The sequence below is a fragment of the Meriones unguiculatus genome, chromosome 10 (assembly GCF_030254825.1).
Source record: "Meriones unguiculatus strain TT.TT164.6M chromosome 10, Bangor_MerUng_6.1, whole genome shotgun sequence".
In the NCBI taxonomy this organism is placed as follows: domain Eukaryota; kingdom Metazoa; phylum Chordata; class Mammalia; order Rodentia; family Muridae; genus Meriones; species Meriones unguiculatus.
This window is the reverse complement of record NC_083358.1, coordinates 90,661,039-90,673,745: the sequence shown is the minus strand read 5'-3', so window position 1 is coordinate 90,673,745 and position 12,707 is coordinate 90,661,039. Positions and strand designations below refer to the sequence as shown.

Below are 12,707 nucleotides of genomic sequence, written 5' to 3'. Positions count from 1 at the left end.
CTTCATGGTTTGGATTTTTTTCTGTGGCATCTGGAATATAAGGACAAAGGTATAGATGACAGACATCAATACAAAATGAGTTTCAAATGAAGAAAAATAAAATGAAATTTGAAAATATTGACAAGAGAGAAAGTTGAAGTGATAATCCATGGAATTTGAGCTGCAAAGAGACTTAAGCAAAATCAAAAGGCTTTTTAAAAAAGGAATGAATTAGAGCCAGTCCTAGAAAACATAACACACTTGAAAATTATACGGGAAAATGAGCTGGATTAATGAAAATTATAGGAAAATTATAAACAGAGAGAAATATAAAGTTTTAGATAGTCAACAAGAACTCACTTTGCACATATACTCTGTGAGGAAGGGCCAGGCCCTTCTCGGGAGAATGAAGCACAATGTCCTTCCTTGAAAGTCAACTAAGAGGGAAACAGACTAGGCTCAATGGATGCAGCAGCATCATTTAAGAGCACAGAGGGAAGAGTGATTGATCGTTCACTGAAGATCTATAGAATAGTTAAGAGATTTGACAGTGTTCAGGAAAACCATGTTGGGTATGACCTCTTCTCCCAAAATACTAAATTCCAGAGAAGAACTAGAATTTCAAATGAGTTCCAGTGTCAGCTTTCAAAGATCAGAATTAGGGTGTATATGGTCAAGCAACAAAGTAAACTTGAAGCTGTGTCATTATCAAAGGGTGTAAACACTAAGCATGGGAGAGAAGAGAAGCACTTCCAGAAAGGACAGCAAGCAAGGGCTGGAGCTCATATTTTTTGTCAGAGGACAAAGTAGTAAATTCCTGGTAAAAACCAAGGGACTGTGTAAGCGTTCCTGGGTCAGCAGGAGAGGATTAATATCCAGGACACACACACACACACACACACACACACACACACACACACACACAAAGCTGAGAGAAGCCAAAATTTTTCTTTATTCTAGTATATAGAATTTTGTGTAGCAAAAGCTATGATGTCAATAAGAAAACTGAATTTTCAGAAAGTCATATTATCATGATTTTGAATGTCATAGTTCACATAATCCAAGAATATTCTGGAAATAACAAAATCTAACTATTAGCATTAATAATGATAACTACACATATCCACAGAAGAGTTAAGAACACTTTTATATATTATTTAGTTCAATCATCATAACTATCCATAAGGCAAGCAATGTTTTACTGTTTTTATCCCCATCAATTAAACTAAAGCACAAACTATGAGTAGATTTTCAAGTACCTGATTATAGATTCAAATCAACAAACTCTAGCTCCAAACCTGTAGGACTGAACTGATAAGCTAGGTCCCTGAATTAAAAATAAAGTGATGGCAACTGGAGTATTGGTTTAGTCGATAAATTACTTCCATAAGTACTTGATTTCAGTTCCCCAGGACACCATGAAATTGTGGCAGGGCTTGAAAGGAGGCACACCTGTATCCTCAGCACTGGGGAAGCTTGTTAGCTAGATAATTTAGCCTAACAGTGAGACATATGCAGGAAATGATTGAGGAAGACACTTGACAGCCACATCTGGTCTCCACGATGGTATATCACACACACAGACACACACATATATACATGCATACCCAAACATATGCCACACACATCTACACACAGACACACACACACATACAAACATACATGCACACATACATGTATACAGCAATATACATGCCAAAATCCTCACATTTGTGAGCTCACCCCACTGCACCCAAATCACACTAATAATCAGATGTCCAACACATTCTTGCGAAACACATTTCTTCACTGAGTTACATCATAAATCACATTTCTCTCTAGATGCTGAGATATTATATATGCTAGATGTAGACCATCCTAAATCCAAGTGTACGTGGAAAGTTTACTCTATAAAAAACTCTGTTGCTGCAAAACTTTCATATCATGACTAATACTGTCAACTTTTCCTTCTAAGATCTTTCAGGTAGAAAGCTAAGTTAGCTCTTGTAGTGAGACCAAGGTACTCTGGCAATTGTCAGAGCTACACAGTAGAAAGTAAAATTCCAGAAGGTAGTAGCAAAGCCATATCTATGGAATTATAATTTTATTTTCATATATATGATATTTACCAAGGCCGTTTGATAAATTTCCAAAGTTTCAAAATTGATTGTCAGAAGTCTAGTAATTTTTGAAAGAGTAAACATACTTTTTAATCCATCAGAGAAAAGGAACTTCCAAAAGTTTAACATTAGATTGCTCCTTTGAATACACACACAGTAAAATGTACAGGGTTTCACAGTGGCAATTGCTATAATTTTCAGCAAATGGTATGAACAGAACTCTTACCATTAAAATTCTAATGAAACAATTGTGTCTCCCTTTAGGGGTATCACAAGATGCTTAAACTGATAAGCCTATTTAAGATGATCCTTAAAATAAGCAAGGCTCTGCAGTTCTGCTTTATGACTTCAATAGTTATAACCCTTTCTCATTAATAAGATCTTTTTTATCCTCCAATTCAAAATGTACATGCAGAAAAATTCAGATTCCAAGGTTTGTAGAGCACATAGAAATCCCCCACCAGAAACACAAGCCCATTAATCATGGCAGCAATGGGATCTCCTGCTACTCGAATGTATTTATAGAAATAACATTTTCTAAGTGTACTTTAAAAATGCAATTTTCAATTCCTTAAATAATTAAACATTATGCCTTCTGACAGCATCTATGGGTTATCCTCAAGTGATCATACGTTTGGAACTCCTTCAACAGATTTTATCATGTGCAATATATTCACAGTTAAATCAAGCTCCTACAATATTTTTGTTGTTCACATCTACCAAATTAAAGGGAAAGAACGATGGGTGACAAGTGCTGAACAGCACTGTGCAACTGGCCCAGTTGTGTAAGCTCTGCACTCCGTTCTATTAAGGGGTTAATTCACTGCACTGGCGGATAAGCAATCCTGCCTTTTGTAATAACATCTAAATTATCTATGCTTTAAGACAAGTGGAGACAAGACTGTAGCTAAGGATTCAAAATGGAAACAGCAGCATATATCTTTCTCCTTGAACTTTGGGAAGCTTTGTATGATTTATCATGCAGTTGGACTTACCTTTCTAATGAAGTTGTCCTAAGATGGATATTCCAAAGGACAAGGGACACATGAGCACAAATAACAGAAACAGTCTTAAATTCAAGAAAAAAAAACAAAAAGGTGATCTAGAATCCAAAAACAGTCCTTTATGGAGTTCTATGGCTTAGATACAGTGAAATAATACACTTTCACTACGACTCATAAAGTGGCTGATCTCTTTCCAGTATTATTATTCACTACATCACTACAGAGTGGATCATATCTCTGTTCCCTAACTAGATGATACATTATTCACTTTATAAAACACTAGCAGAAAGTAAGATAATACAAAAAGCATAATTGCTATGATAAGAAGGCTTTTCTAATTATGATAAAGAGCAATTTATTTTAAAGCAATGCATGTAACCTCTTAAAGAGAGGTTGCTGTGTTGACAAGCTGGGATAGTAAAATTTATTAGCAAGGATCACGTGGCCACTTACATTATCAAAACCTACCTGATGTCAACCAAAAAAAAAAAAAAAAATCAATGAAGAACTTTGACGCTATTTCCATAAGTTACTTTTCATGTCACAATGTGAAGAACATAGCTCTTTTTTTCTGTTTTAAATGACACTTGGAAACATTCTGCTGCTTTCTTCAGGAGTTGAAAGAGAAAATGGATGAGCTACTGCCCCTGATCCCAGTGTTGGAGCAGTACAAAACAGATGCAAAGCTCATCACACAGTTCAAGGAGGAGATTCGGAACCTGTCTTCAGTCCTCACTGCTATCCAGGAAGAAATCGGTGCCTATGACTATGAAGAACTGCACCAGCGCGTCCTCAGCTTGGAAACCAGGCTTCGTGACTGCATGAAAAAGCTAAGTGAGTAGGGGTTGTTCATTCGCTTAAGTCGGGAAGGTTGGTTTCCATGAAGACTGTATCCTTACAAAGAAGGAAGTCAGAGTGAATGACATTTACAGAGTCAGGCCTGAATTACAGGGCCACAGGTACCTTAGTCACTTACGCATGGCTGAGAGATGTTGTTTAAGCTTCTGTCATGCCAAGGCTATGAAGTTTCAGAAATACAAGGAAATGCCTGTTGAACATAGGCAACTGTGTTTGCAACAGGACTGGATGGAAGTTTCCTTTTCCTAAATATGAGATGACCAGCCTTGCTTGGCTGGGGGAGGAAAAGCTTTCTTCCATTTTTTGTTTTTCTTATGTTTTGTTTTAATGGATTTGTTTTTTTTTTGGGGGGGGGTGTTTTTTGTTTGTTTGATTGTTGTATGTTTGTTTGTTTTAGTTGTTGACAGTAAGGGAAATGATCAGGAGGGAAATTCAAAACCAAGCGTTCTCAAAGTAAATAAAATCTTTTCTGCAACAGTTAAAAGTCAAGAGGGGTAAAATACTTTAGGTAGATTATTTGAAGCCAAGGAGTCCTCAGTGGATAAGTATAAATGTTTAAAATAAAATCTGAATGGTCACAAAAATCATTTTGGACGCCATTTAAAATGTAATTCAGATGATTAAAAATAAGCCCAAATGTTTCATTAATGTTTCATTAAGTGAAAGTTACAACAATCACCAAATTAAAAAACAAACAAACAAACAAACAAACAATTAAGCTAGGCATTCCCACATCAGAGGATGCACTGTAGTCATCTCAGTTTTACCCAGGGAATCACAGAAGATTAATTAAGAAAAAAATAAAGTGAATCCAAAGGCTACATAAATGCATAGAAATTGTTTCTAATTGAAAATTATTTGCTTTCATGCAATATATTCTGATGACACTTTTCTCCTTTCCAAACTCCTGTCAGATCTTCTCCATCTTCCTGCTTACCCAACTCTGTGATCTTTAAAACAAACAAACAAACAACACACAAACACTCAAGAAACATATACACAAATACATACACAAACCCATAACACTGGAAACCGAAATATATACGCAAAAGACCAATGAGACAAAAGAAAAACCCCAAATACACTATATACAATAAGAAGACTACACAATTATCATTGAGTTAGTTTTGTGTTAGTCATCTCCACCTGGTCATAGGACCTGTCTTGAAGTGTGCTTAATATGCCCAGTAAGACTCCATCGGTGAAGACTAATTTTTCTTTTGCAAGTGGATAACAAGTTTAGATAACTTCTTAGTTAGGTGTGAGAGCCTATGTCTACATCTCCCTATCAGTGCTGGGTTCGATCCATGCATGTTCTTTGCATGCTGTCACAGTCTCTATGAAATTATGTTTATCAATCCTAATGCACCTTGAAGACAGTTTCCTGGAGGTCACCCATTCTCTGCCTCCACTTCCACACAGCTTCTTGAGCCATTAAAGGAGGGTTTTGATGAAGACATCCTGCTCAGGACTGAGTAATCCAATATGTCTCACACTTTGCGTATTTTCCAGTTGTGGGTCTCTGTGGTCGTTCCTATCTAATTCATGAGGAAGTTTATTTGATGAGGGCTGAGAAAGGCACTGATATATGGGTATCACAGAATGTCATTAGGAATCATTCAATTGCTATATTCCTGTATCAGTTAGTTTTTCTGTAATTAATTCCCTCTCTTAACTATCTGAAATCAATCAACAGCCAACAATGTAAACTTCTTGACTAAAAATCTTGTCCCTCTCCATCTTGTCCACATGCTTGACGAAGGTGTTTTCTGGTATGCATCTGAATTATTGTGCTCTGCTAAAACTTTCTTAGATATCCTGGCATCTTACCATCTGGTTCACAACTCATGAGCGCCTTCCAGTGCTGCAGCCCTTGCATTTCTCGTATTCCACCATTTCCTCCCTACCCAAGCAAGGACACTGAGCTCCTAAAGCTTTACATCTTAAAGTATGTCAGTGGTGGTTTTGAGCAATTAATACATAAATCATGATTCATCCGATTTTAGGAATCAGTTCTCTGTGTACTCTCCGATGTTACTGAGATAGGTAAATAAAATAGCCTACTGTGATTAAATAATGCTGCATATCTCCCAGAATGTGCAGCTTAAAAAAAAAAAGAACAATCCATATATAGCTCTCTACTCTCCTCTACTTCTAATGTTTCAATTGTATTTGAGTAAAAGAATGTTAATCTAAGATAATAAAAGTTCCTCCTTTTTATTATTCTTAAAATATGCATAATTTTTCATGGTATCTTAAGACATAAAAACTTGATCTAATACATATATATGTATATATAATATTGTATTGTATATGTTATGTTATATATGCTATATATATATTGTAATCCAATATATAGATATATCTTAAATACACTAGATACACCATTGTATAATGGTGGTATATCATATAATCATGTATGCCATCATACATATAATATTATTTACTATCATAAATCATTTTATTCATTTCTCTCATAGACCACAAGGTCTGAGAAAAATGCAAAATGAATAAGTTTCATTAATTAATGTTCCTTTTCTTTTCTTTATTTGTGTGCAGGTGTTTAGTTTGCAGTCCTGGGAATCAAACGCAGGGCATTGTCTATGTTGGATTTTGCTATGCTGATGAATGTTCTCTAGCAGTCACTAGGCTAAATGTATCAAACAATGACATCAGTATTCACGTTTCTTCCTTAATAAGATGTTTGCACTTTGCTTTAGCTGAGATGTACCTACAAAGCATTGAAAATGAAGCAGTACCTTAGTATGTGTGTGGCACTGGTTCCAGAGCTCGAATACCCAAACTCAAGATTGTAAATCCTCTTTTCTCTCTCTCTCTTTTCCCAGATGGAAGGCTCTTTTAAAAAATATTTTTTTATTAATTACAGTTTATTCACTTTTGTATCCCAGCTGTAGCTCCCTCCCTCAGCTCCTCCCAATCCCACACTCCCTCCCCTCTTTATTTCCTCCCATGACTTTTTCCCAATCCACTGATAGGAGACGACCTCCTCCCCTTCCATCTGACTGTAGCCTATCAGGTCTCATCAGGACTGGCTGCATGGTCTTCCTCTGTAGCCTGGTAAGGATGCTCCTGCCTCAAGGGGAAGTGATCAGAGAGCCTATCACTGAGTTCATGTCAGAGGCAGCCCCTGTTCCCATTACTAGGGAACCCACTTGGACACTGAGCTGCTATGGGTTACATCTATGCAGAGGTTCTAGTTAACCTCCACAAATGATCCTTGGTTGGAGTATCAGACTCAAAAAAAAAAAAAAAAAAAAAAAAAACCAAAAACAAACAAACCCTGGGCCCAGATTTCTTGGTTCTGTTGCTCTCTTTGTGAAGCTCCTGTCCCCTCCAGGTGTTTCTATCTCCTCCTACTTTCATAAGATTTCCTGCACTTTGCCCAAAGTTTGGTTATGAGTCTCAGCATCTACTTTGATACCCTGCTGGGAATTGCATTGAATCTGTAGATTGCTTTTGGCAGGATGGCCATTTTCACTATGTTAATCCTACCGATATATGAACATGGGAGATGTTTCCATCTTGTGATATTTTCTTCAATTTCTTTCTTCAAAGACTTTTTTTTTGGAAACAGGTCTTTTACATACTTGGTTAGAGTCACTTTATGTTATTAGTGGCTGTAAATCCTCTTATATGAAATAGTATGATACTTAACTATAACCTATGCATTCCTTCCAGTATGCTTTACGGAATTTCTAGATTCTTTAACAAACTCAGTGCAATTCAAACGCAATACAGATATGATTTAAGAAAAAAATGACTTATGCATGCTTTCTACAGATGAAATTGTTTTCCAAATACTTTTCATTTTTGGTTGTTTGAACTGGAAGATGTGTAACTTATGAAATTTAAGAACAGGTGGTGGTTATTTTACACTGCCTCATGAACTCTTTCTAATTGTCAGTGGTTATTGTCTCCTAGTCACTTAACATCAAGACCAGTGCTACTAGAAAAAATAATCTAAATTTTTCAGGTTTGTCTTAAAAAGAATGTAATTCTTTCATTTCCACTATTTAGATCAATTAACCACTTAGTGGTCATCTCTGAACAGATAATTTTTAAAGAGAGTTGAATTTGTAGATGGAAGGTAGATATATGTTATATGATTGATGATAGATAGGCAAATAGATAGATGGTAGATAGATAGACAGGCAGACTGACCGACAGACAGACAGATAGATAGATGATAGGGACATTGAGAAATAAAGATACAGATAGATGGTAGAAGTGTACATATGGGTATGTTATTGATAGGTGGATAAATGGATATCATGTATATATACATATCTGTAGATAGAGATAGAAACAGAAAATACAGTGTATAATTTCAATGTGTCACTGGGCTAGAGTTTGATTAAAATATATTTGATTTAGAATCTGCATTTCTCAACCTTGGTACAAGATGGATGAATTCATCTCTGAGAATCCATTTAACTGTATTACCATTGTTATTGTACAAGCACCAGAATATTAACACATCAAACCATAAGATCTTGGGATAGAGGAAAAACAGTAATTAATTATCAATGTGACCATTAACACAAAGGGTAGAGGGGGAAATACCATGAGTTCAACATTCCAATGAATCTAAAATCAACATGCTATAATGCTAAGACAGAGAGATGCCACAAATAATTTCTACTCTAGCATAACAAGCAAGAAGGCTCATTCATCAGTCACATCTTCACTCTTCACAAAAGCCTCTCAACACACATCTGATTAGCAAGGGTAGAAATGAAATGGAGAGTGAAAAAAAATTGCAACAATTGTGAGTACATTTCTCTCAATTTTCTACCCTAGTGGAGTTAGCTATAAGTAAAATGTCACAGGGCACATCACAGAAATCTAGAGATTGAAAATTAAACCAGCTTGCCTGCCTTCAAGGACCCTCCCAAGCAGTAAACAAGGCCCCCAGGGAATCACAAATCCTGCAGACTACTAAGGCACTATTCAGCGAAGAATTAGAGGTTGGGAGAGAGTGGAAATTAGACAAATGCTTCTACAGCAATGCACCCTGGTGGCCTGAGTAAAATACAATGATGCTTTTTCCAAAGTATTTCACTTTCTCCTCTGAGAGATTGAATAGAATGAAGTCCCTTGCGCTTAATTAAATTGTATCAGATTTCTCGAAATGCAGAATATAATTATATGCATGTGAAAATTTTTCGGAAAAAGCCTGGTTAAAACTCTCACACACCCTCTGAGATCACCAACAGATATTTAATGGAGATTATAACCTGGTTTTTCAGCTTGCCAGGCCCCCACCCCACCCCCTATTGATGCTTTTATTTTTAGGGCAATGATTTGGTGCCCTCTAGTGGAGTCATTTGAGGTCAAGGTGATGAGACCTGTCTTACTATGGAGAATTTGTTCCTAACAATGAAAACCAAATTTTCTATGTGCCAATAGTCATGTTTTTATAGTCAACACATATGTTTGTCTCCATCGTATATGCTGGCACTTTGTAAGAGGCCATATCTCTGTGGTCAACAAGCTCAGCTGTAAGCAGGAACAGCAAGCACATAAGTACGTACGTACTTCATCAAGATAGAGTGCCAGCTGCTTTGACAGTCAATATGCCAGCTGCTTTACTTATTTGGTTTAATCCCTGAAAGAGCCCCGGGTTAGGCGTCAGTACTGATGATTTACAAGAAAAGCACAAATTAATAAACTTCCATATACTGTTAGGATCGTAAAAACTTTAAGGCCAAGCCACTCTTAATTGAAACACAGATTTCTTTCCCATACGTAATGTCTTTTCTATAACAGCTAAGAAATTGTTTAGGTAGCTCAGAAGATGTAATTTAATGATTAAACTGCTATCTATCCATCCATCCATGCAATTTAATGATTAAACTACTATCTGTCCATCCATCCATTCATCCATCTATCCACTTGTTGTGATCCAGAAAGAAGTCTGAGCGTCATTTACTTCATTATTTCTTGTAGCTCACTTCTCACGCACAATCACATCTTCTTACTCCCTCTTTACGTATTTCCCAAAACTGCCCCTTTTCGCATCCTCATTTTCACCACCTAAATCCGGAACACCATTCATCATGTTTCATGGAAACTGCAATGATTAGGCTCCTTCTTACTTGGTTCAAGTGAAGACAGTCCTACTCCATCGCTCTCAGTGTTTATTCGCATCATTCCCAAACACAAATTGAGGCACATGGCAGTTGTATTTGAGGGGTTGACCTTTAAAGTGAATCCAGATGCTTCTGCATGGCCTGTGCTAGTGGGGTGGATACAACGTGATTCCCCTCTCCTCTTCTTTCAAGTCCTCAGCACACACCAGTCTCCTGCCCAAGCTTTGACCATTCTCATGTTTTAGTTCCCTTGTTGTGTCTATTTTCACACTCCCAGACACTGAAATTCTTCGTGTTCCCTCGAAGCACTTTTTCTAACTACTGAAACACTAAAACTTTTCATCATGCACAAAGACATCAGCCTTAACTGATTGCACCTGCAAGAATTTGCATTCCTTTGGCATGGTTTTCTCGATCCTTTCTTCATTACCACAGAGCACTAAGCCTATTCATAGGTTATACAGGAAAAAAATGCAGTTCTTTTGTGGTGTGCTGTGGTGTGTGTGTGTGTGTGTGTGTGTGTGTGCCTGTGTGTGCGCACACACGTGTGTGTACCTTTAAGGAGTGTTGTTCATGCTCTGAAGGTACTGCTTTTGTTAAGGACTTGCCTTGCTTTAGTTACTTTTTGGAGACACAAACAACATATCTCAAACAATATATGGAAAACCAGTTTATGCAAAGGCTTGATGAAAGAATTTTATTAAAATAATTTCTTTTCAACTCACATTACAAATATGGTGTGTGTGTGTGTGTGTATGTGTGTGTGTGTGTGTGTGTGTGTGTGTGTGTGTGTGTGTGTGGTGTTTTTACAAGCCAAAGAGTTCTTGAGGAAAGGCAGATCACAAAAGCATTTCATTGATTCCCACCTGATTTTGTATTGTGTTGTTATTGACTCCTTTTATTTCTACAATGGCAATTTCAGCATTTCACTGTAAAATACCTAATAGTTTGCTCTATGTAACATTTAAAGGAAAAAAAAACACCAAAAATCTCAGCTACTGTAGAAATTTTAAGAAAGCTAAACTCTGGCTCACTTGGGTTAAAAAGCATGATTTTTCTAATCCAAAATCTAATGCAGACAATTTTTTTTTTGAAATTTAATTTTTATTATTTATATTGATTAGTGTTTATTTACATTGTATCCCAGCTGTAGCCCCCTTCATCCCCTTCCAATGCCACACTCCTTCCCTCATCTCCTCGCATATGCCTCTCCAAGTCCACTGATAGGGGAGGTCCTCCTCCCCTTCCATCTGACCCTAGCTTATCAGGTCTCTTCAGAACTGTCTTTCATAGTCTTCCTCTGTGGCCTGGTAAGGCTGTTCCCATCTCAGAGGGAGGTGTTCAAAGAACCAGCCACTGAGTGCATATCAGAGACAGTCCCTGTTCTCCTTACTAGAGAATCCACTTGGAGATTGAGCTGCCCATGGGCTACATCTGTGCAGGGGTTCTAGGTTATCTCCATGCATGTTCCTTGGTTAGAGTATCAGTCTCAGAAAAGACCCCTGGGCCCAGATTTTTTGGTTCTGTTGCTCTTCTTCTGCAGCTCCTGTCCCATCCAGGTCTTTCCACCTTCCCTTTCTTTCATAAGATTCCTTACACTCTGCCCAAAGTTTGGCTATGAGTCTCAGCATCTGCTTTGATACCTTGCTGGATAGAGTCTTTCAGAGGCCCTCTGTTGTAGGCTCCTGTCCTGTTTCCTCTTTTCTCTCTCTTCTGATGTCTGTCCCATTTGCCTTTCTGAGTGAGGGCTGATCATCTTACCCTGGGTCCTCCTTCTTGCTTAGCTTCTGAGAATATGTCTCTAGATTAAATATAAATAATGTCAAATAAGTGAGCTGAAGTCATTTGCCAGAATCTATCATACATACTCTAAAATTGTAAGTTTTGTCTTGAAATTGTCTGGGATTTTATTACACTATTCATTCAGTTTTAAGTTTAAGTAAATTTCTCCTTTAAGATATATTTTAAATTCAAGCTTATATTAGAAAAGATAAATGAAAAAGTTGAAGTACTTTCTTAAACAACTAAGATGATGTAGTGTTTTCTGAGAAAATATGAGTTATTAAACACATGTGTTTATTCTTATCCTCACCCAAGGTTTATTGTAGCTTCTCCAGTTCTTTCCACTAGCAGCACAACTGACACGCACAGACATAAGGATAAGCTTTAAATAATATAAGTAGACTTTACAGGGCTTCCAAAGTATGATCAAAATAAACTCTTTATAAGAGTTTTAATAGACTGTAATATCAAGTCATGTGCATTTCTTAGTACATTAGTTTTTCACTGGCCTTAAAAAGAAAAAATATTTTATATCCATGAATATATTCTCTGCTCTATCTAAGTTATATCTGTGGCTTTTGCCTAAAAATCTAAAGCTAAAAGATCTTAGACTAATCTAAAATAAAGGGCATTCACATGCTAAGGAAATAAGAAAGGAGAACAGATGTTTGTGCATCAATGATTCCAACAACTTCTTCATGCTGCATCCTGAATAGCACCTTTTCCTCAATGAGTGATTGATAATGATCGATGGTAACTGATTGGAAAGATGAATGCGTAAAAGTCACCAGGAGAAAGAAAGTGGCCGCTTTCCTCAATAGCCTATTCAGTGTATTTTCTGAATGTTATCAGTGCTGATATTTCCATGGGTC

The 12,707-nt window shown here is 36.9% G+C and overlaps 1 protein-coding gene across 3 annotated transcripts in view; it reads left to right on the top strand.

Annotated features, from left to right (window-relative positions):
- Olfm3 (olfactomedin 3) overlaps positions 1-12,707 on the top strand; it is a 228,194-nt gene that overhangs the window by 195,075 nt on the left and 20,412 nt on the right. For all 3 annotated transcript variants that reach the window (XM_060392847.1, XM_060392848.1, XM_060392846.1), the window contains exon 4: positions 3,697-3,916. In XM_060392847.1, the coding sequence (XP_060248830.1) occupies positions 3,697-3,916 (220 nt within the window). The remainder of the gene's footprint in view (positions 1-3,696; positions 3,917-12,707) is intronic.